Source organism: Saimiri boliviensis, chromosome 3, assembly GCF_048565385.1.
Source record: "Saimiri boliviensis isolate mSaiBol1 chromosome 3, mSaiBol1.pri, whole genome shotgun sequence".
Taxonomy (NCBI): Eukaryota; Metazoa; Chordata; class Mammalia; order Primates; family Cebidae; genus Saimiri; species Saimiri boliviensis.
Genome location: NC_133451.1, coordinates 87,132,085 through 87,158,402, shown reverse-complemented (window position 1 = coordinate 87,158,402; position 26,318 = coordinate 87,132,085). Strand labels below are relative to the sequence as shown.

Sequence of the window (26,318 nt, the reverse complement as noted above, 5' to 3'; positions counted from 1 at the left end):
TGCTGTTTCCATATATAACCATAGGATTAAACAGAGGCTCTTTTAGCAACAACATGCGTGGCATCAGTCTTTAAAGACCCTGAAAATATTCTTACTATTTGGGTAGTAGAAGAAAGCTTATGAACTAGTAAGACACTGAAATGTAGTATTTTTTAAATTCTTATAAGAAATTTCAAGGATGAGAGCATGAAAAAAACTAAGCAGTTACTTGATGGGGCAGGGTTACAGATGACTTTCTAGATGACTTACATTTTATAAATGAGTTCACAATTTTTATTATGTTTTTTTAAATGACTTAGGGATACAGCATAGACACTGTAATGAGTAAACAAGGTAAATAAACAACATAATTAAACAGTATAAAAACACTTTATAACGTTGATAAAAGGAGAACATTTAATTACAAAAATACAAACCTCATTCTAGGCTTTTGCATGGTTGAACTCTAACACTACTTTGTGATAAAAACACTTATACACTGATTAAATTTTCATACATGACTACTCACCTGTTTATCAAAATTGGGAAATTCCTTTTGCAATTTCAATACAATACTTTCCTGCTTTTCCCAATTACTGCTAGATTCTGCAGACTCGTTTGATTCCTCTCCCTAATGCGGAGAAAAAAAGAACCAATTTAAGAGATATCAATAACAATGGTCTTAAGGCAATTATATTTGTATTTTGACTTGATCTGAAAATTATTACAATCAGAAGAATCCAAAATGTTTCTTTTTGTTTATATGAACATTGCCAAATTTATGTCTTTAAGGATAAAAAATATTGCTAACTTAAGATCAATGAAAGACCCTGATTGTATATCCAAAAACTCAAACTTTATTCTCAGTGCTTAAAATGAGATAAATCTGTTAAACAACTAGAATGATCCTCAAATTAACTCAATATAGTCAAGTATACTGATGTCTTCTCTAAGACAATGGTAAATTTTAAAAGGATACAAATATCTCATCTATGTTCACTATTATACCGACCTATAAATCTCAAATTCTGAAGAGTTTACTTTTACTTCACTCTTGATTCAGAGAATGGCTTAAATATTAATTGCTCAATCACAACATAAAACTGAAACAATGATAAAAGGAATTTAAGTGGAACTAAATAATACACAAACCAAATAGATTAATATGAGAATTGTGGGCATACATAGTATCACTTTTCTTTCCTCTCTGTCACTTAACTTCACTTGAACAAACTACTTAAAGTCCGTATTTAAGCAAAAAGAAAAGACTCTTTGTGTTAATGCAGAGGAAAAATTTTAGTCAATCAAAAAGCATTTATCTACTCTGCTTAGAATTGTACCACATGCTATACAAAAAAGATGGGGGAAAATGCAGTCTTCTAGTTCTTCAACCTCCTTTATTATCCAACAACTAAATTGCTATTTTTGTCTTTCAATACCTTAGATAGAAACAACTAAGTTCTCATATGTCCTCTGCACAATAGAGTAAAATAAAGTTTCATAAAACAGAGACCAATAAAATGCTATGAATATCTGGACTAAAGAAGAAAACTGCATAATAGTAAGTTAGTGTTTCATAATAATAAGTTAGTAAGTGGTCCACTTGGGCTAAAGGGCAGAGATAATGTGGATAGGCTGCAAGGATGAAGAATTAAACCAGAGCTAACACGGCATAAATCCTAAGGTTAGATTTTCTCAGAAGCAGCAGGATTTTGAGCAGGGAAATAATAAAATACATTGGTGAAACACATCTGGAGAAAACATTCCAAAATCCTCAGAAATCCATACTGCCATCTTTACAGCCCAGGCACACTGAAATTCCAAGAAGAGTATTTTATTTTATTTTTTAGAACAGTATTTTAAAGTCCACACATGGCCAACAACCAGCTGAGGAAGGAACAGATCCAAGTGTCTAACTCTAAACTACTGCTTTTTCACTACTGTTTTGTAAACTTCAGTTGTTAGTTGTTCATTTTTTAATATCTCAAATGTGAACCAATAGACAAACAGATAAACTGTGGTAAACACATACAATGGAATACTAAGTCATAAAAAAGAATGAAGTACTAGCCGGGCGCAGTGGCTCAAGCCTGTAATCCCAGCACTTTGGGAGGCCGAGGCAGGTGGATCACGAGGTCAAGAGATCGAGACCATCCTGGTCAACATGGTGAGACCCTGTCTCTGCTAAAAATACAAAAAATTAGCTGGGCATCGTGGCGCGTGCCTGTAATCCCAGCTACTCGGGAGGCTGAGGCAGGAGAATTGCCTGAACCCAGGAGGCGGAGGTTGCGGTGAGCCGAGATCGTGCCATTGCACTCCAGCCTGGGTAACAAGAGCGAAATTCCGTCTCAGAAAAAAAAAAAATGAAGTACTGACACATACAACATGAATGAACCATTGTAGTATATTTGAAAGTATTAAGCTAAGTAAGAGGCAAATAAAAAAGAACAAAATCATGTCCTTCACAGCAATACAGATGTTGTTGGAAACTATTATCCTAAGCAAGCTAACGTGAAGTCAAAAAATCAAATACCACATTTCTCATGTATAAATTGAAGCTAAACATCGGGTTCACATGTTCATAAAAATGAGAACAGACACTGGGGAACACAAGAGGGTGGAGGGAGGATGTGGGGGAAGGGTTGAGGAAAACTACCTGTTGAGTACTATGCTTACTATCTAGGTGACAGATCCATCCATACTTCAAACTTCAGCATCACGCAATATACCCTTGTAAAAAAATTACACACAAACCCCGATTCTAACATAAAAGTTGAAAAAAGAAAAAAAAAGCAAACACATTCTTCTGAAATTAAAAAGAGGCTAGACATAAAAGGTTACATATTACATAATTTCACTTATACAAAATATTCAGAATAGGTAAATCCAGAGACAGAAGGAAGATTGATGACTGCCAGGAGCTAGAGGGAGGAGGGAATTGGGAGAAACTGCTTGATGGGTATAGCCTGCTATTATGAGGTGATGACAGTGTTTGGAACTAGACAGGAATGACGGTATATAACATTGTGAATGTACTAAATGGCATTAAATAGTTCACTCTAAAATGATTAATTTTATGCTATGTGAATTTCACTTTAATAAAAAAATAGATAAAATATTTTGAAAACAGTAAACAGCTCTTGGGAATCAAATATATGATAGCACAATATTTAGTAGATGGTGTGCCTATCACGTGCTGTTTGCTCTTTGGTCCCATACTTCTCCTAGCTCTGCTAATCCCTGATTGACTGAATATACTCATGTGGTCCAGGAGGCTATATGGACACTTTACAAAAGCTACTTGACAAAGTTTGGGCCCACATCTGTCTCAGCATGCCCAAGGGTTATGATTCAACCCAGTGCTTATTTTTCCATCTCCAGAATCACAGTTGGAACTGACATATTTGGCACTGGCAGAAATCCCACATTCTATTAGTTCCCTGACCCGTGATGCATGGGCTACTATTATAGGAAACACCAAATCCAAGTCCCTAGAATTGTCCCTCTCTATCAAAACAACACTAATAAGCAATTACTACAGTCCTAAAGGAACTGCAAATATGATAACACCATCCCATCCCAATGTAAGATGCCTCCTTTGCCTATACAAAAGGTAGATAAGTCTTGCAGAATTATTTAAGAGTATCGTAAACAATCAAACCCCAACTACTGCTGTTTGACAGGATGTGGTATTTTTGCTGGAGCAAATCAATATGGCTATGCAATTATCAATCAAGCACTTGCTTTTCCCCCTTTCCCAATTAGGTCAAACAGAAGCAATCCATTTTTATTTTGGCAGGTTTAATGATATACCCTCAGTCTTCAGAGTTACAGTAACTCTCCTGGTTCTCTCTCATAATACAATACTCACAGACTTAGGTGGTTTTGCATTGCCCAGAGAGTATCACTTGATCCACTATACTGAAGATGTCACATTGACTGGGCTTGATAAACAGGTAGTGGATATTTTGAATGGTACTGGTCAGATATGTACATGCTACATAGCAGGGTGAGGGAATAACCATCCTCACTCTAAGGACCATCACTTTTATGGGAGTGTAGTCCGGAACATGTTGGAAACTCCACTCTTAAGAAAAGAAAGGGTGCACCTATCTGCATCTTTAGACTGTTTGGACATAGGGAGTTCTTTGCACACTGGAGGCAAGATACATTTCATTAGGGTGTGTACTGCTTTGATTCATTTTATAAAATACCTCTTAAGATTGTCAGTTATGGCCAGGCATGGTGGCTCACGCCTGTAAACCCAACACTTTGGGAGGCTGAGGTGGGCAGATCATGAGGTCAGGAGTTTGAGACCAGCCTGGCTAACACACTGATACCCCATCTCTACTAAAAATACAAAAAAACTAGCTGGGTGTGGTGGCAGGCTACTGTGATCCCAGCTACTCAGGAGGCTGAGGCAGGAGAATCGTTTGAACCCAGGCGGTGGAGGTTGCGGAGAGCCAAGATCATGCCATTGCACTCCAGGCTGGACAACTAACATCTCAAAAAAAGAAAGATTGTTGGTTACGAATGGGGCCCAGGTTAAGAGAGGGCTTTGTACCAGGTCCAGAGGGCAATACAAAGTACTCAGTCACTTGGGTTTCATGACCAGTAGATGCAATGATTCTCGAAGAATCTGTCATAGGTAAGGATGATATCATATGAAGTCTCTGGCAAGCCCCAGTGGGAAAATCATTGCAGAGAGTTTTAAAGAAAGGTCATCATGTCCTCTTCTATTGACCAGAATCAGTTCTGCTGTGACATACGCATTTCCAAAAATTACTACACTACGCAAAATTGTTAAAGTAAAAATCATAGCCTTCAGGAAAAAAATTGCATTAGAGATAAAATGTCAAAAAACATCAGTAACACGTAAAGAGAGAAAGCAATCTATTAAAAATGATACCATTATTTTACACACACTAGATAGTTAAAATACAAATACTACAATAAATATGAGCTGAAGTTTTCTTGTGGGCATTGGAAGGGTTACAGCTTATGAGTTATTGTCAAGTGGTAGAAAACAGGTTATCTGAAAATGAATGGAAATTTGTAATGCCAGATACAGAAGGTTGTAGCTCACTGTCCTTGTTATGTCTGCTGTAGTGACTTAAAACATAAAGAATAAAATTTCTGTTGCCAGCCTCCTCCTTTTGCACTAAAGCTGCCTGTACAGTTCCAAATTCATCTAGATGCCATACAAGACTATTCTACTATCTTCAGCAGTAAAGCCATTATCTTCAAGGTAGTCCAACTATTTTCACAGCATTGAAAACATCTGATCACTTGTATTACATTGTCATGGCATACACAGAATTCTGACTTTCATCATCACTGTCATCATCATCTTCTGCATCCATACAGCCATCAGCGGCAAGGTGTTGCATGTTTTCTGCAGTTAGATCAACAGGGTAAGACCCTAGAAGCTTTTCAGTATCCTCGTTTTTGACTGCTTCAGATCCAAACTGTTTTCTCAGATCAACATAGCTTGTTTTAAACTTTTAAAATTTCTCTGAAGGATCAAATTCTTCAAAATAGAGAATCAAGTCAAAGACAATTTTCTGCCACACGTAACACAAACACTCTTGTTATATTACTCCAGGCTTCACCAATGACACTGAAATGTTAAACCTCTTCCAACATTCTATAACCACTTCTGGATCCCTGTTAACATCTTAAATATTCACTTTGGTAAGCTATAAACCTTGCTATCATACCTTTAAAAAGGGGCTATTGTCAGAGAGGTGGTTTTTGGAGACAAAAGGAAGAATGTGACATAGATTGAATTCTGCTTTTGTAGAGAGAAAACTTGATACACTGTAAGAATTTTTTAATTTTTTTTTTTTTTTAATGTTTTGGGGCATTCATCCTCTTTAACAGGGAAGGACTACGTAAAAATATAAATGCAAATGTGGGCAGTCATCCATACATTTTTGCTATACCTGACATGAACCTCAAAGGCTGACTTTAACAATTTCTTTTAAAAGGGTCACAGTTTGGTGAGTGATATTATTGGCTTCAGTTTCACATCTCCATTTAGCACTGATGCCAAATATCACAGTTACGTTACCTTTAGGAGTCTTGAATCCTAGAGCAATTTTCTGTCTTTCATATTTGGGTTATTCAAGGCATGCATTCGTAACAGATATTTGTTTAATCAAAACCAAGAGTTTAATACATGCACAGCTCCTTTCTTTAATTTACTTCTGTATCACTGCTGAAAAATTCTTTTGCAGCTCTCATATCTACACTAATGGTTATATCTGACAGCCAAAAGCTTGGAAACTGCAGCATTGTTTGAAACCATTAAAGCAGGCATCCCCAAACTTTTTACACAAGGGGCCAGTTCACTGTCCCTGAGACCGTTGGAGGGCCGCCATATACTGTGCTCCTCTCACTGACCACCAATGAAAGAGGTGCCCCTTCTTGAAGTGCCGCAGGGAGCTGGATAAATGGCCTCAGGGGGCCGCATGCGGCCTGCAGGCGGTAATTTGGGGACACCTGCATTAAAGTAACCACTACCAGCACTAAAAGAAGCCACTCACGCAGGGTACAGTGACTTCCATTCTAGGTCTGTGTATACAATGATTAAGATCTATATAAGAAAGATTGTTCCTTAGTTTTTCAACCTTTGGTCTTGAATCCAAGTATTTGACGATCTATCTGCCCTTTTCTTCTATTTCTTTATACCTTGTTTTTATTGACTTTCCAGCACTTCAACCTGGTCCAGCCATACATACACTTTTATTTTTGCAGCATTATCTTTGACGGTCCACATTATGGTGGACCATAATGTGGTCCACCATATGGTCCATAATGTGGACAATCAAAGATATCTGTTGCTTGGGATACCATACATTCTTATTTATTTCCAAATGTTTTCTTGTTTCAAGCTTCTCCTTAATACTCAAAACATTCCCTCTGCATGCACTGTGTAGCATTTTTGAACCAGAATGCTTAGATAGGTTTGGGATGTTGAATGAGTGCTTTTTTCAAATAGAAAAGATCACAAATGTCGAAGAATAGCACATCATCACCTAATAGGATAATACACATGGCAAAAAGAGGCAGCCAGTAGATACGGGAAGTGTGTGTGTGTTTTATGTATTCCTATGTGGCTTGATTCAGTTGGAAACAACTTTCTATGATCACCTAGTATTTCTCATGGACAAAACTGCACAAAAACACATGCAAATTTTGGATTATACTCAAATCGTTCTCTAATGTATTGACATTGGAATGGATTCACATTTTAAAAATGGAACTGATTAATTTTGTAAAACAGTTATTGACTTGACAATAAATCCTGATAAAAGCAGAATGTTTTTGACCTGATAGGCTGGGTACAGGGGCTCATGCTTGTAATCCGAGCACTTTGGGAGGCTGAGGTGGGTGGATCACTTGGGGTCAGGAGTTTGAGACCAGCCTGGCTAACATGGTGAAACTCTGTTTCTACTAAAAACACAAAAATTAGCTGGGTGTGGTGGTGCACACCTGTAATCCTAGCTACTTGGGAGGCTAAGACCGGAGAATTGCTTGAACCAGGGGGGCAGAGGTTGCAGTGAACCTAGATAATGCCTGGGAAACTGGGTGAGACTGTCTCGAAAACAACAACAACAAAATTCTGTCTGACCTGACAAAGAGGAAAGAAATCCTTAAACTTCGTTTGAGACAGGTCTCACTGTGTCACCTAGGCAGAAGTGCAGTGGCATAATTATGGCTCACCACAGCCTTGATCTTCTGGCCTCAAGTAATCCTCCCTCCTCAACCTCCTGAGTAGTTGAGATTACAGCTGCATGTAAACATGACCAGCTAATTTGAAAAAGAAAAAAATTTTTTTTTTTTTTTTTTTTGGCAGACACGGGAGTCCTACTATGCTGCTTAGTCTGGTCTTGAACTCCTGGGCTCAAGCAATACTCCTGCCTCAATCTCCCAAGGTGCTGGGATTATAGGTGTAAGCTACTGCACCCAGCCTGAACTGGCTTGACTTTACAAAAGATTTGCATAATTGTTAGAACCAGTCAAGTGAACAACTGTTATAATATAAACCCACCTCAGAAAGTAGCCCTGTGTACAACTTTGGGCAGTAGATCTTGTTGCCCATTTTGTGTACAAAGAGATGGCCAGAGGTAGAGATCAGCAATATATCATGGACAGAGACTAAGGAGAAGAATAAGACTGAAAGACTAGTGATCAGCAGGTCTGGAGAAGAGGTATGTTGTTGAACATCTCAGAATAGAAGTTATTCTGATGGCCAGACGTGGTGGCTCATGCAATCTCAGCACTTTGGGATGCTGAGGTGGGTGGTTCAATTGGGGTCAGGAGATCAAGACCAGCCTGGCCAACATGCCTATCTCTACAAAAGAAAAAAAAAGGAAAAAAAAAAAAAAAAAAGCTGGGTGTGGTGGTGCACACATGTAATCCCAGCTACTTCAGAGGCTGAGGCACAAGAACTGCTTGAACCTGGGAGATAGAGGCTGCAGTGAGCCAAGATCACACCACTATACTCCAGCCTGGCCCAAGAGTAAGACTCTGTCTCAAAACAAAAAGTTATCCTGAGAATAGAATACAAGGATAATGGTGTTCATGTGAATGTTCAGCCAAGGGTGCACACACTGCAGAGACAATTTTTAAACATCAGGTATACAAGATTATCCGTTTTGTGAACACCAGTTAAGTCCATACACTTGAATCCTTGCTCAACAGGCCCATTTACAAATGGCCCTGGCAACTAGGTTTGAGTCTGTGCTTACAGATCAACAAGGTAAGACTTTCTACAACAGGATTAATCTGGCTATTGGTATAGTCAGTGCTCAACCTGGAAGGAACAGAGGCCAATGATAAGTCCCCATTATGGCACCATTCCTTGGAAGATTAAGTCAACTGTCTGGTGGGAAGATGATTATACTTTCGTGATTCATCATGAAAAATATAGTAATAGATAATCTACTCTAAGTATGAATTTGCCTTCCCTATCCAACTGCTTCTGGAAACACCACTGTTAAAAGTTAATTATGTCCCCTCTAAATTCAAATGTTGAAGTCCCAATGGCCAGTACGTCAGAATGTGACCTTACTGGAGACAGGGTTATTAGTGCAATACTCAAGTTAAAATGAGGTCATTAGAGTGGGACCTAATCTGACCGTTGTCTTTATAAAAAAAGGGAAATTTGAAGATGAACACGCACACAGTTCAGAGAACACAATTTAACAAAGAGGGCAGAGATAAGCAATTAATACTGGATAAATTTAAAAGAAAGTAAAGACAGTCACAAAATATATGCAAGCATAAATTTTCTGGCTTTCTGATGAAAGAAAAGAATGATTCATTCAGACAAATTTTCAGGTCTGATATCCACAGACACAAAATAGTCTGTGTTTAAGCAGGCTTCATACTAGATAAATTAAAAAGCAGAAATAGTCACAAATTAGATGTAGACATAAATTCCCTTAGTTGTGAAAGAAAGGAATTCATTTAGGTGGATTTTCAGGTCTAATATCCACAAACTCAACACAGTCCATCCTTAAGCAGCCAATTTTGATACTGTAATTCAAATATAAACTTACATGATCCAGTCTTGTCTTTTTAATAGATTGATCATCATTAAATTCATCTTCCTCATACGGCTCTGAAGAAGAAGATAATTTTCTTTTCCTGGGCCCACCACCTTTTAAAGCAGAGCAGCATACTCAAACTTTGCACAGCAATAGCAAAAAAATCAATTTAATGTAAAACGAAGGCAAAAATGTATAATGAATACTAGACAGTTCTCTTGATATCATGCCCAGTGTTTGCTGTTTGACATGACTGAACTGAAAAAAAGGAAATATTCTTTGCAGTCTTTCAGAAGTAGAAATCATTATAATACTATATTCATAAACCATTATGTTATTTAATCTAAAAATATACAACTCGAAATTCCTGAGTAATTCTACAGAGTAACATTATGAGGGAGTGGTTCTTCCCAGTGGCTGAGTGTTGAGCAGTGAAATAAAGTTGACCCCCACCAAGTGTAAATTATCTGAATATCATCACAGACACCAATAATTTCTGTGTCTAGTATGTACGAGGCTTTGCACAAAGTCTTTTATAAACTGTTGTTTCATTTACTTTCCGCAAAGAAACCTACAAAGTAGGTAACATTTTTATTTTACAAATGAGGAGGATGGAGATACAGAGGGCTTAAGCAACAAATGCTCTTAATGTAAAAGCAAGAGAATATAACACAGAGCACAGCAGTAACATGAAACCTGCATATTGTGATGGGAAGAAAACAAACCTGAGCTACATATGCTACTATACATCTTGTATACATTTATCTCTTAAATACTTTTGCTTTCAGAAACAAATTTGTCAGACATATTGTTGTGCTACTATGAAAGCACCTGCTAAGATTACAAAGGTTTACGATTTCAGCATTAATCATATCAGAGCCCAAACTATGAAACTGAAATAAATACAAGTCAGCTTAAAAATTTCATTAACATGGCTATTACAAAATAAAATGGAATGCTATTAACATTTCAAAGCAAAGTATTCATGTCAGTACAAATACTAACCAAAATATTCTAAATGTAATATTTTAAGTCTGAAAAAAAAAAAAAGCTTCAAACTAGATAATTTTGCCACATCATCTAGACATGCTGAATTCTTTCCTTAAAAAAACAGAAAAGAAGCCAGGTGCAGAGCTCATTCCTGTAATCCCAGCACCAGCACGCTGGGAGGCTGAGGTGAGCAGATTGCTGGGGCTCAGGAGTTCGAGACTAATCTTGGCAATATGGCAAAACCCCATCTCTACAAAAACTACAACAATTAGCTGGGCATGGTGGTACATGCCGGTAGTCCTAGCTACTTGGAAGGCTAAGGTGGGAGGATCACTTGAGCCTGGGAGGCAGGGGTTGTAATGAGCTGAGACTACACCACTGCACTCCAGCCTGGATGGCAGAGTAAGACTGTCACCAAAACAAACAAACAAACAAACAACAACAACAAAAAAACACAACAGAACAGCTAAAGAGACTCCTGACAACATCAATAAATTCGTACTCTTACCTTCTGAAGTCGTGTAAAAACTTTGGGTATACTTTTTTTGTTTCTGTAATTTCATATTCATAAATAAAAACTTTCAAAAGGATCAGCATTTCAAAAGGAACATATACATAAACAAAAACATTGAAAGGAATACTGTTTGATATGCAGGCTGATACTGTCTATAAGACAGCAATTTGTGATTAAAAAAATGTGAAGTGGCCAGGTGTGGTGGCTCACGTCTGTAATCCCAGCACTTTGGGAGGCCGAGACGGGTGGATCATGAGGTCAGGAGATCGAGACCATCCTGGTCAACACGGTGAAACCCCGACTCTACTAAAAATACAAAAAATTAGCTGGGCATGGTGGTGCATGCCTGTAATCCCAGCTACTCAGGAGGCTGAGGCAGAAGAATTGCCTGAACCCAGGAGGCGGAGGTTGCGGTGAGCCGAGATCACGCCATTGCACTCCAGCCTGGGTAACAAGAGCGAAACACTGTCTCAAAAAAAAAAAAAAAAAAAGTGAAGCATCACAATTTGCGGATCTATTAAAGATCACTTACAGGTATTTTTAAAATTCTGGTTGAAAATTCTCCTAAAATGCTGAAAATAGTTTCCTGTCTTAATGACATAGTATACTGAAGATTAACCTTATCTTCAAGGTTAGACAAAGCTGTCATTCTATATGCTACCTCAAAGTACGCTACCCTAAAAATAAAGATGTCTGATAAGACTGTTCTGTTCATTCCATGATGCAGCAGGAATTTTAATTAAAAAAACAAGAAAATCCCGATTTTTTGTTTCCTTGTAATTTGCCTTTTAACTTTTTTAAAAAATGAAATAATCTGAGGTACAATGCAAGAATAAGAAGAAAAAATTCAGCTGAAGTTAAATATATTTAATGAGGATTGTAAACTCTTTGAGGGCAGAGGTTGCATCCACTTTGTTTCATCAACCTCAGTACCTAAGGCACAGCCTGTGCTACCTAGTAAAAGAAGCATACAAAATATTTGTTAAATAAATAAGTTGAATAAGATGAATTGTACAAGAGAAAAAAAGATTAGATACTACTGTAGAATAAATTCCACAGTAGTATCTAATTCCACAACCTGTTTCTAATGGAATATTTATGGACAATAAGATAATGTGAGAGCAAGAATGTATTGGGAAGCTGCAAAACTTCCCAAGCTATTCTGCAGCTCAACAAATGTTCATTGAGCCTATCAATTTTCAGGAGCTTTTGTTTTAAAAAAAGAAAAAAATAAAATAAAAGACAGGGTCTTGCTCGGTCACCCAGGCTGGAGTGCAGTGGCATAATCCTAGCTCAGAAGCTGCTAGGGAAGCACTAATGAGGAAGACATAGCTAACATTCTCCTGTCACATTTTTCTTATCATCAGATAATCCTTAAACAAATAGCTGCTAACATTTAGTATGTACTCACTATATACCAGGCACCATAATAAAAAATATACATTAACTTTATCAGTTCTTCACAACAACCTTTGAGTTTGGCACTATTATACTATTTTACTGCTAAGGAAAAAAGAAGAGTCAGGCAACACTGCTGAAGGTCACACAGCTATTAATAATAAGTAGAAGACAAAAAAGAATCTTGATATTCTGTGTAGGTAGCACTCACAAAATGCTGTCTCCTTGCTCAAACTGGAGGAAATTCAAGATTTAAAATATTTCATATGGATAAAATAAAATCTTATGTAGAATCTACTACAATATAATCCACTTAGTGGAAGAAAACTGAGGTGGATAATTGTTGAAGAAGAATGATGGATGGCTCCATGGGAACACATGTTTTCTATTTTTGTAAATATTTTAAAACTCAAAAAAAGTAGAAAAAAATCCACTTACAAAAATGACCATTCACAAACATACTGTTGATAAAAGCATAAAGGTAGGTAGCATCCACAAAATACCGTCTGCTTGCTCAAATTGGAGGAAACTAGAAATTTAAATATTTCATACGAACAAAATAAAATCTTATGTAGAAACTACTCCAGGCCGGGCGCGGTGGCTCAAGCCTGTAATCCCAGCACTTTGGGAGGCCAAGGCGGGTGGATCACGAGGTCAAGAGATCGAGACCATCCTGGTCAACATAGTGAAACCCCGTCTCAACTAAAAATACAAAAAATTAGCTGGGCATGGTGGCGCGTGCCTGTAATCCCAGCTACTCAGGAGGCCGAGACAGGAGAATTGCCTGAGCCCAGGAGGCGGAGGTTGCGGTGAGCCGAGATCGCGCCATTGCACTCCAGCCTGGGTAACAAGAGTGAAACTCCGTCTCAAAAAAAAAAAAAAAAAAGAAACTACTCCAATACAATCCCCTTAGTTTAAGAAAAATAAGGTGGATAATTGTTGAAGAAGAATGATGGATCCATGGGAACACATATTGTTTTCTATTTTGTACATACTATAAACCTCAAAAACATTAAAAGTAGAAAGAATACACTTAAAAAATGAGCATTCACAAAAATACTGTTGATAAAAGTATAAACTGGCAAAATCTTTAACAAAGATGGAAGTAGACAATAAAATTTAAAATGTGCATACACTTTGCTTTAGCATCCTAGTTTGAAATGTAGCCTACATAAATCTTTGTTGTATTTATGTATAAGGTCATTTACTTTAGTACTATAATAACGAAATAATGAAAACGTAAGTGCTAATTAATAGGGAAACAGTTAATAAACTAATCCTGTGGGTAGTCACAGAGGAATATGAAGCTATCCACGACAAATTATTAAATGATTTTTTTTTTTTTGAGACGGAGTTTCGCTCTTGTTACCCAGGCTGGAGTGCAATGGCGCGATCTTGGCTCACCTCAACCTCCGCCTCCTGGGTTCAGGCAATTCTCCTGCCTCAGTCTCCTGAGTAGGTGGGATTATAGGCACACGTCACCATGCCCAGCTAATTTTTTGTATTTTTAGTAGAGACGGGGTTTCACCATGTTGACCAGGTTGGTCTTGATCTCTCGACCTTGTGATCCACCCGCCTCGGCCTCCCAAAGTGCTGGGATTACAGGCTTGAGCCACCGCGCTCGGCTATTAAATGATTTTTTAAAGATGCAAATGAGGCCAGGCATGGTGGCTCACACCTGTAATCCCAGCACTGATGCAGGTGAATCACCTGAGGTCGTGAGTTCGAGATCAGCCTGACCAACATGGAGAAACTCCAACTCTACTAAAAACGCAAAATTAGCCAGGTGTGGTAGTGCATGCCTGTAACCCCAGCTATTTGGGAGGCTGAGGCAGGAGAATCAATTGAACCTAGGAGACAGAGGTTGCAGTGAGCCGAGGTTATACCATTGCACTCCAGCCTGGGCAACAAGAGCGAAACTCCACCTCAAAAAAAAAAAAAAAAGAAAAAGATGCAAACCAATATATTTACATTTTGTAACCTAATGTATTTGTGTTGTATACCAGTGTATATAAGCAGGAAAAAAGTTGAGAATTATATAAAAGGTAGTTATAATTTAAGGTGGTTAATGAAGTGTGGGTTTGCTTTCACTATTTAAATACTTTTTTAGTAGTACAGTCAGATGATTTTTACTTTTTTTGGCATACGCAAGTTAAAAAAAATCAAGACAGCATTTATTAAAACATTGGACATGCTTCTATGTTGCAAGCTCATTCAAAGGCATTTATTTTTGTATCCCAAGGCCCTGAAACATGAAAAAAATATTTACTAAATGAAGGAATGCTGATTACCAGCTACGACTTTCCACAAGACACCGTGTTCCTACTTACTAAGATTTGTAAACCTATAATAAAACCACAATGCAATTAGAAATGATACTTTAAAAAGAAAGAAAATATATCCTATAAAACTTCACTGTTACTGTTATGAGATTTGAAGAAAAGCAGCAAAATTATCAGTGAGAAACTTCTTCCCTTTTTAGAGAAAAAATCCAAAAAACTTAGAAATTTGGTTCCCAAATAACTGCATGGCCTCAGGTAAGTTACTTAACATTAAGCTTTAATTTCTTTATCTTAAAAAAACAAACTATTAATGCCTCAGGTTCTTATAAGAATTCACAAAGGTATTTGGTAAACTGTAGAGCAATACTAATGAGAAGGTACTGTTATGATTTAACAATAAATCAACATGGCTTAAAATTAATTCAGGCATACCTGCATCACCAAACATCAGCAAGGCAGCAGCAATTGCTCCATCCATAGTGCTTGTTGATTCAATCAACTAACAGAATGAGAAAAGATTAATGTTTTAAATCAGCACTTTAAGAATTACTTCACAGTTACTGAAATATTTAAGAATGAATATATTAAATATATACATAGTAGGAAAGTATGTATGTCATAATTTAAGTTCACTAAATCCATGATAAATTTTCAGAAAATCGATTTTATGTGAAAAGTCTGAAATTTAAGCATATTTTAAAATTTATTAAATTGACTCATCCTTACTATAAAGGAAACTTAAAACAATCACATAGATACAGTATATTTCAGGCTTTTGCTATTTTAATTACAAAGTTTTACACAAAACTTCCTACTTAACATGTCCAGGTACTCTGTGCATGCGCACATGTGTGTGTCAGGCAGAGAGAGATAAGGGAAAGAAGAGACTGACGGACATCTATCTATATTCTTTTTCGAATTTCTAGGAGGAAAAGCACAATTCTATTCTTTTAAAAAATATAATACTGCTCAAGACAAATCGGATAAGAGCTCTTAATTTTTACTCTATTTCTGAATTGCTTGAATTTTTTAAAGAACATATGCACATATTACTTATATAACATTATTCCAATATACTGTTTTTATACTGTTCAGTAATTTTAGATTTCAGAAGAAACTAAAATCCCCTATTTTTCTCCTGTTAATAGCTTCCCATACTTCAAATGAGTTACTTGTTTTAAAAAGATCTTACTTTTAAATAAGCTACTTTTTATATTAAATCAAGTAGCCTCAAATCAAATAAGAGTGCTCTCTTCCACACTAATTCTTTCTAATCTTGGATGCTCAGATATTCCTATTGGCCCCTTTTCATTTTCAAAATAGCCAAAGCATATTCTTATTGAGCCTAGAACTATCTGACAGCCTCTTCAATTCATTTATATAGGTCTAAAACCTTTTGTTGAGTAATTTATAAACATTACCTTTAAATCTCTTGAAATGAAGGAGATCACTTGAAATACAGATCACTTCAAGAGACTACTCTGCTTTGGAGTGTGTGATACACTAAATTCCACAATTTCAGATACTGATTAATTAAACATTCGGTTATGCATACTAATCCTATTTTTCCAATAAAATTACACAATTAGATAAAGATATTTTTGTAAGAAAAAAACCCTTTGAACTACATTAAAAATGGGCAATCAGTGAAAGTATTCTTAAACTGAGATTCGGCCCTTTCTGTGGAATACTTTAATACTCCATGTTTATTCTATTGGAAGCTCTTTCCTTATTACCGCTTTGAAATACTTCAGCCCTTGTGTCTACATTTCTGTTTCCAAAAAAAAAAACCACACACATGAGCAGACAATTGCATAATTTCGTAAATATAGTAAAAAACACTAAATTGTACACTTTAAATGGGTGATCTTTAGGCACAGGAATATAGCTGTTAAAGTGGTGACCAGTCCTCAAAAAAAATACAGCCTTACGGCTTTGTTTGAAAAATGTGAGTATCTAGTAAAAATGGGCTATCACTGATAGCTCACATGGCCATGTCCTGCTGTAGCTAGAAAGCAGTTACCCCGTTTAAAAAGAGTATGTACTCCACAGTATACTAGTGCCTACCACTTCAAAGTTATCTGTCTAGTTCACACAGATACGATAACTAAGTCTCACATTGTCGGGAGAACTGGTAGTGGTAGCAGCAACAATAGATACAAAGTTGAAAATACAAAGGACCTGCAATTAAATGATTCCCCTAAGATCATTTAACTAATAAGTGGTAGAGCTAGGGATAGACTGTTTATTAATATTCAGAAATTTATTCTTTATTTAAAACTTAATTGGTCAATTTTAATTTACTCTTATAATTAGAGATACCTATACATCAAACTTTTACAGTTCAACCATACCCATTTATTTTGTTTCTGTAGTATTTCTCAGCAAGAGTGCTACTGGAGGACTAAGATCCTTAGTTACGTAGGACTGCCCATGGTACTGTAGGGTGTTTAGCATTGCTGCCTCCAGCACACTAAATGCCACTGCAAACCCTTGTCACAGTTTTGTGAGGTGGTTCCTGACATTTCTGAGTATTTCTAGCGGAAATAGGGAGGTTATACATTTTAGAAACAATCAAACACAAGAACAACCTATGTTCGCTATTAAGGCTTTAATTATTCCATTATTTACACATGAATAACCTTGTCTATTAATAAGTAAACACTTTCGATACACAAATTTCTGGCATTTAATTCCTTTAGATTTAATAGTTAATATCTTCAAACATAAGATATCTTTAGAAAAATGACTATCCACTCACTACTAACTATAGCACTGGATGCAGGAAAGATTTTTATAATCGCTACAGCTACAATAACCAATTATTATAAAAGAATATAACCTTAAGTAAATCACTGTCACTTCTTTGTGGAAAAAGTTCCTTCAAAGTCTGAAGTTTAGCATCTTTAAGATCTTCCAATTCTGAAAGGTCTTCCAATTCTGAAATATCATCATTTCTATGTGCTGTGGTAGGAAGGCCTTGGGATTCTTCATCTTCAGATGGCTCAGAACTAAAAATATTTTCAGAAGAGGAAAAAACATTTTAATGTATTACTAATATTTCATTATACTGTGTGTATAGTACGACACATCTGCAGTTCTTTTCAATAGTAAATGCAATCTATACTTGTCAGAAAGTAAGACAACTTTTATTTCCATTTAAGTGTAGTTATGTGAAAAATCTACATTATCAACATCAGCATACACTGAAAAAAATCTCAACCTGAGCTAGGATGGAAAAAGAAGGGAACTTCTTAGCATTCATTTTGTTAGGATTCATACAAATTTATTCCACGTCCACTTCCTCTTTACTCAACTCTCACCAATACTCTCCATATTAGACAAAGTTATGCAGCTCCTGAAAAATTATGAAAATTACAGATACAAAGATAAAGTAATTTTCAGGCCTACCTATGATCAAGATCTAAGTGTTAAAATCAGAATGGGCCCATTCAATGTAAGAATTGCAGGAGACAGATCCCTTAAGTGCCGAGGCAGGAGCCAGAAGCCTCAGCCTATTTCCATATAAGTAATGAAGAAGAAAGTAACTAGAAATATAACCGTAGTAGTTATTATTCACCCATGATCCTGGTTATTCACAGGTGATTTTAATTCTTTTACTAATGCCTCTCAGGTCGAAGTGTGAATCTGGAGCGACATTGTGAAATGAATGACCCTTTACGCAAGACGCTTTAAGCTCTCTGTCATGCCCGTATAAGGGCTGCTGGAGGGCGCCCCAGCTGAGCAGCAGCACTGGGAAAGCACCTGCTGTTTAGCCAGCTACAAAAGGAGAAGTCTAAAATAGCTGAGACATCTTTCCTTGGAGGAGCTAGGAGAAGACTCCACTTCTCCAAGCTCTTGCGTTAGGCCTGACACTGTCAGGTAGGCTTGCAGACATCCAGGGGCTTAATTGTCTCTCTGTGATGCTGTGCTTCAGTGGTCACATTTCATGTCAAGCTCATGTTCTGCTTTTGTACCTGTTTTCTTTTATCTTAGAATAATATAAATCTTAATGTCTTTGTTCTTTCATAACAAGTATGGAAAAGTGCTGATGCATTATGCTCCTTCCTCATCTCAGCTACCTGAGTCTTGTATGACACGTGACGTACATGACCCTATCACAGAAACCTGTAGGGTTGGACTCTACAAAGAATCTCGCCAGGAACAAAAGATTTCTTCAGCAAACAGCGAACATTTATTTCATATGAGGGTTTATTCTCCAACAGCTAACTTTATTCTTGTTCTATTTAATCTTTAATGTTTATTCTTTATAAGACATTTTGAGTCAAATTTTACTCATTTATTTCCTAAATTAAAAAAAAAATCTCATTTTGAAATTTTGGTTTTCAAATACAGTAGGCATTCTAGAGATCAGAACTAGAACAGTAACTAATAGAAGTTATAAAGATGAGACAATAAAAGCAAGGTGGGACTATACGTAGGCACATTCTTAACATCAGCAACTTCAGACTTGGCTATGCTGCTAATTCCATTTCTGAATAGCTCTCTTAGACACGTATCTAGAATATGCAAAATCTTGGCTCACAGCAATCTTTGCCTCCCAGGCTCTAGTGATCCTCCCACCTCAGCCTCCTGAGTAGCTGCGACCACAGGTGCTTGCCACCACACCCTGGCTAATTTTTTGGTGTTTTTTGGACAGAGAGGGTTTCGCCATGTTTCCCAGGCTTGTCTTGAATTCCTAGACTCAAGCAAACCGCCAGCCTCGGTCTTCCAAAGTGCTCGGATAACAGGTGTGAACCACCATGCCTAGCCAGAATACGTATTTCAAAATCTTCTAGGTTGACTTCCTGAGATCAGCTCTGAGAAACTGCTCTAAAGTGATGAGGTAAATACATCTCTTCCTTTATCACTAGGCCTGTCCTTCAAATATTTCAGGACAATCACATGTTTTTCCTTTGCATTATTATACCTAGAGTTCTCATTCCAGGTGTACTCAACTTTGAATTTTCATTATGCCCCTCTATCTTCCTGCTCCCTACTTGACTCTGCCTCTTAGTTGACAAGAAAATGAAAGCATTCAGGTTAAAAATCCTTTTATAATTCCTGCCTTAAAATTATTTCAAAGATCTTTACTCTTCTGGCTGTCACAACCTTTACCCAGTGATCAGACTCAATGATGAAACAAATTCATGTGCTTTGTGACGTAATAAATATTGATGCTGACCATGAATCTCATCATGGCTTGGATTTATCTTCCAGACTACAGAAAATACAAGTGATAGGAAATAAATAATGCCATGAAGAAAAAGAAAAATCAGCTGGGTGAGGTGACTTATGTCTGTAATCCCAGCCCTTTGGGAGGCTGAAATGGGTGGATTACCTGAGGTCAGGAGTTCAAGACCAGACTGGCCAACATGGTGAAACCCCACCTCCATGAAATATAAAAAAAATTCGCTGGGTGTGGTGGCGGGTGCCTGTAATCCCAGCTCCTAGGGAGGCTGAGACACTAGAACTGCTTGAACCCGGGAAGCAGAGGCTGCAGTGAGCCAAGATTATACCTCTGCACTCCAGCTTGGGCAATAGAGCAAGACTCCACCTCAAAAAGAAAGAAAGAAAAAAAAAAACTATTTTCTCTGAGAAAAGACTTGATCTCTTCAGAAAAGTAAAAAAGGAGAGTAGCCCATTCTAGATTGAGACACTTAAGGCCTAATATCCAAATGTAATTTGGATCTCAGTTTAAAAACATCAGTTATAAAATACATGAAATCTGAACATAAGGTGGAAATTAAATGATATTAGAGAATTGTTCACTGATAGAAGGCAGATAAGTGTTTTAATTTCTGCCCCTCGAGGGGCAGAAATTCTGGAATGTCCGTAATTTACTTTAAAACACTTTAGCTAAAAATAATAATATATGACATAATGAACAAATAAGGAAAACAACTATTAAATCTAGGTGGAAGGTATACAGGTGTTCATTACACACTATTTCATTTTCTTGTATACTTGAAACTTTAAAACCAAAAGAAAAAATTCTGTAAGAACAACAGACTTGACCACTTGCTCTTTCATCCAGTCTCAGATAAAGAAGTTCCTTCCTGTTAAAGACAAAGTCTCCTCACACTGCCAAGGCATTCTAGCCCTTTCTACATCTACAAGACTTCTTTGTCTACCTACTATCTTTCTCTTGAATCTTTTCTCTCTTCATAAGCTCTTCCTCCCCAGCCCGAAATGTGCTCAAGATTGCATTAATTAATTAATTCAACGTATTCCCTGTGCCAGGGTTTCCAGGTACTATGGACACAGCAGGGAAAGAAGAGAAAACAAAAGCACACTCTCCTCTATTTCACAGATTTTATTAGATTGATTTTCTACAGCTTTTCTTACCAAGTTCTCAAACTTACTCTTTCTGTATCTTCTGCACCACCACTCAGTGAAACTGCTCTAAAGACAATAATGTATTCTAAACTGCTAAATGGGATAAAAACTTTTGCTTATCTAAGTTTTCCTGTATTGTTCTGTATATTGTTCACAAATATATCCTTGAAAATTTGGTTCCACCCTCACCTCATGGGTTCTGCAACATTACTTCTGCTTCTCCTTTTACCTTTCAACCTGTCCTTCTGAATCTCTGTAACAGGCTCCTCTTCTTTTGTTCACCTTCTTCAATTGCTGAAGCTATCTAAGATTCTGTCTTCCGTTCTTTCTTGTCTATAAATACTTCCTAGGAGATTTTATGACTGCCACGGTTTCTGACTAATATCTACATCAGTAGGTTCTCAAGGGTAGGGGGAGGGGGTAGTTTTGCTGCCAGAGGTTATCTGGCAATGTCTGGAGATATTTCTGATTGTCTTGACTAGGGAAATGCTACTGGTATCAGTTGGGCTGAGGTCAGAGATACTTAGCTAACCATCCTAAATGTACACGGCATCATCTCACAACAAAGAATTATCAGGCCCCAAATGTCAATAATGTTAAGGTTAAGACATCGTGACAATGATATAGGTGAAGGGGAGGAAGGCAGCAAATCACGCAGCCATGTGTGTACCTATGCAACAATCTTGCATGTTCTTCACATGTACCCCAAAACCTAAAATGCAATTAAAAAAAAAAAAAAAAGAAACTGTGACAACCAAAATGCTGATAAGTGGGGAATGAATGAATGAAATAACAAACGTTCACACAATGTAGTACTATGGAGTTGTAAAAAAGAATAAAAATTTCTAGAACTGATATGATTTCCAGGAGTTATAAACATATACACTAAGTGAACAGAACAAATGAATACACACACATGTAGTATGCTATCTTTTGTATAAGTAACAAACAAACAAAATACATGAAAGGAAAAGTATGACAAGAAACTAAACAAACCTGTTAGTTCTAAGGTTTGAATGGAGAAGGGATAGGAAAGAGAGTGAGGGAGTGATACTTTTTAAGGTTTGAATGGAGAAGGGATAGGAAAGAGAGTGAGGGAGTGATACTTTTCTATCTTTTGTAGAGTTTTTATTTTTGGAATCTTGTTCATTATTTTAAACATTTGAAAGTAAAATTTAAAAGAAAGAAACAAGAGAAAAACCCTAAATGGAATACAAACTGATTAATGGGATTTCAAATGAGTAACAAAACATTTAAATTAATTAATTAATAATCTAAATGCATTGACTGTATACCCTCAATCTAAAGACAAAAATAAAACTTACAAACAAATCTCAGACTCTACTTAGTGGATTTAATGTTCAAGTAGTATGGTTGTAGCTATTCTAAAACTATTTTATGCATACCTGATGACTGAGCAAATAAGTAAACATACTGATATTGGTAGAAGCCAGGGTTCTCACTGTCAGAAGACAACACAGAATGAGAGGCAAAGAAAAGCCCTGCAGTGATAGATTAGAATTATCAGTATCATCATAAACAAATGATTAAAAAAAAAACCCACGTTTTCACATTTTTTCCTTCTCTCTCCCTCAATTCCCTTTCTTCCAACCCTCTATGTCCTAGGTCCTTCTGCTATATTTCCTAGCTCCTTCTGCTGAAAGGGCAATGACATTAATTCCTACCTCACCAGCAGCAAAGAAAGAACACAAAACAAGTTTCCAGACTTCCAAGTATCATTTCCTAATAAAAGGAACCAGAGCTACTTGGAGAAATAGCTAATTTTAATTTCAGGCTTGAGGAAAGAGAAGTGCAAGTCTAGAACACCTTGTGCCGGAAAGGAAAATGATAGGAATCCCTCAAATACACACAACAGCCTCCTTGAAGGGACCCTCATATGCCAAAACTGAGAAATTTGTACATCAAAATGAATGATAATAGTAATGAACTATAAACCACTGAGTAAGTACACATCTATAATTTCATTTTAATATTTATTGTACCACATAAATACATAAATGGAGAGAATAGGGAAAATTTCTTTACAGACTACCAAATAAAAGTGTAACTTCTAGAACACTGGTTAGTATACCCCCAATTTGCAATCATCATTATCATAAATTAATCAGGCAAAAAATCAACAGATACTAAAAATACTGAGTCAAACCTGGCTAGGTAACAGGACTATCACCCAGTCTCAAAGTATCTCTCCACAGATAACTGAATTGTTACAAAGGGAAAAATGGGAACTTGATAGACAAAACCTAGCAGGGGCCACATTAATTGAGTGGTCAAAATTCAGCAATAATGTGACAAATGGTTATCTTGTGTCTCCGTACACATGCCTCAGGGTGATATGACACATCGAGGAAGACACAAGATCATTTATATAGTAGTATGTAGTATTCTTTCCACTTAACCTAAATTTAACCATGAAGAAACATTAAACCCAAATTTAGAAAAATCCTAAAAAAAAATCTGGCTTATTATCTTTAAAAGTCAGTATGATGAGATGATGAGAAACAAAAAGAGACTGAGAAATAGTTTCAGATTAAATGAGCTTAAAGAGATATGACAAATTAAATCCAATGCAAAAAAAAAAAAAATGTTATGCCGGGTGCGGTGGCTCACCTGAGGTCAGGAGTTCGAGACCAGCCTGGCCATCATGGTGAAACCCCATCTTTAAAAAAAAAATAAAAATAGCCAAGCGTGGTGGCTCAAGCCTGTAATCCCAGCACTTTGGGAGGCCGAGGTGGGTGGATCACAAGGTCAAGAGATCGAGACCATCTTGGTCAACATGGTGAAACCCTGTCTCTACTAAAAATACAAAAAAAATAGCTGGGCATGGTGGTGCATGCCTGTAATCCCAGCTACTCAGGAGGCTGAGGCAGAAGAATTGCCTGAACCCAGGAGGCGGAGGTTGCGGTGAGCCGAGATCGTGCCATTGCACTCCAGCCTGGGTAACAAGAGCGAAACTCCGTCTCAAAAAAAAAAAAAAAAAAAAAAAAAATAGCCAAGCGTGGTGGCTCAAGCCTGTAATCCCAGAACTTTGGGAGGCCGAGGTGGGTGGATCACAATGTCAAGAGATCGAGACCATCCTGGTCAACATGGTGAAACCCCGTCTCGACTAAAAATACAAAAAATTAGCTGGGCATGGTGGCGCGTGCCTGTAATCTCAGCCAGTCAGGAGGCTGAGGCAGGAGAATTGCTTGAACCCAGGAGGCGGAGGTTGTGGTGAGCCGAGATCGCGCCATTGTACTCCAGCCTGGGTAACAAGAGTGAAATTCCGTCTCAGAAAAAAAAATAAATAAAAAATAAAAATAAAATAAAATAAAATAAAATAAAGTACTGCTGAAAATATGGTCCAGGGACTGACTGCTAATTCTCCAACTCCAAGTATAGTCCGTCCATGACAGAATAAGGAACTCGCAACAGAATGTAAACAACTATGTTACTGAGCACATTGCTTTGTTTAGCTGTTTCTTTTCTTCATTACAAGATAGTCTTGAAGGAATGAGTATCCTGATTTTTTGCAATCTAAGGCATATTCCTTATTTATAAACCAGTATTTTGATTAGCAGTGCTTTAAAGGATATTATTGATATAACTGGCAAAACTGAAATATGAACTGTATATTAGATAACAGCAGTATTATACTAGTGTTAATTGGTATTTCTGAGTTTGAAATATTACTGTTAATATGTAAATGAATGAAATGACCTTGTTTTTAGGAGATAAATGTGAAAATATTGGGGGCAAAATGTTCAGTAATAATTGTTATTTAGGAAAAGAGTGATAATGTGATTGTAGGAAAATGCTAACAATGGGTAATTCTTTCTGAAAAGACTGTGAGAATTGATAATGCATTATATTTTTGCAACTTTTCTACAATTTTTTCAAAATGTATCAACTTTCCTCAGGATTAACCATGTAAGATCTTCACTATATTTTACCTTGGAGTAAATTTCAGAATGAGGCATGTTTATCATAGCTCCATGTGAAAAGTTCACTTTAAGATGAAGTCCTCATCTTATCAGAAGTATACAGTCCTGATCTCTTGTTCTTTCTTACAACACTTTATCTTCACTTACTTTCTAGAAGACCAGGTAGCCTTTTGACTTTTACCTCAATGGCTGCTCCTTCTTAGAACCTTCTATAGGTTTCTTCTCATCTCCTTGATCCTAAAAATCCAGAGTTTCCCTAGCCTCAGTATTTCAACCAAGAGGACTTCCTTTCTTCAGTTATACTGTACTAGTGGCACTTACTGATTTCATCTAATCATATGGCTTTAAATAGCAAACCAATACTCTGTCAACTAGCAAATTCAGGTATGTAACCTCTTCCCGGAACTCAAATGCCCCAAATCTAATTACACCAATTTGACATCTCCATTTAGATGTCTAAGAGTCTTCTCAATCATAGCATGTTCAAGACTGAGTTGCTGACTTTCCTTCAAAAGGTATTTGTAAACTCACACCAGAAACAGTCACCTTTATCTCGGTAACAAGTAACTCCATTCTTCCAGTTTGCTCAGGCCAAAAATCTTAGGGTGATCCTTGACCCCTTTATCTTCCAACTCACATGCAATCCAGCAAAAAATCCTCTCTTGCTCCACCTTCAAAGTATATTTCAGAATCTAACCACTACTTATCCTCCCTACAGGCACTAGCTTCATCTAAGTCTCCATCATTTTTTGATGGGTTAATACAACAATATTTATGCTTCTACTACTGCTGATCCCTTACAGTTATTAAGACCTTTTAAACATTTAACTCAGATAATTTTACCTCTCTGTTCAATATTCTCCCAGGAATTCCCATATCAGTCAGAACAAAAACCAATCAGCCTATGAAACTAATGTGATGAAGCTCCTCCTCCACCTCATCCTTTACGCTATGACTTCAGATCCTTCACTCTCCATCATGTTCCCCCACTTTCCTCAAAAACACCAGGCATAATACAGTCACTGAACATGATAGTCCCAATGCCTGGAATATTCTTTCCCCTACATTTACACAGTTCACTTTCTAACCTCCTTTAGGTCTTTGTTCCAGCACTGTCTTCTCAATTAACTGTTTTCTCAATTAAGGCTTTCGGACCATGCTCTTTAGAAACGATTCCCTGACCCTCTAGCCAGGTGTGGTGTCTAATGCCTATAATCTCAGCACTTTGGGAAGCCAAGATGGCAGGATTGCTTGAGGCCAGGAGTTTGAGACCAGCCTGGTCAACACAACGAGACCCCATCGCTATATTAAAAAA

The 26,318-nt window shown here is 37.0% G+C and overlaps 1 protein-coding gene across 2 annotated transcripts in view; it reads right to left on the bottom strand.

Moving 5' to 3' along the window:
- Positions 1-26,318, bottom strand: part of SMARCAD1 (SNF2 related chromatin remodeling ATPase with DExD box 1) — an 84,629-nt gene that overhangs the window by 40,444 nt on the left and 17,867 nt on the right. For both annotated transcript variants that reach the window (XM_010340147.3, XM_003929544.2), the window contains exons 4-7: positions 17,563-17,731; positions 15,153-15,219; positions 9,549-9,649; positions 509-610 (exon numbers count right to left, since the gene is read on the bottom strand). In XM_010340147.3, the coding sequence (XP_010338449.1) occupies positions 509-610; positions 9,549-9,649; positions 15,153-15,219; positions 17,563-17,731 (439 nt within the window). The remainder of the gene's footprint in view (positions 1-508; positions 611-9,548; positions 9,650-15,152; positions 15,220-17,562; positions 17,732-26,318) is intronic.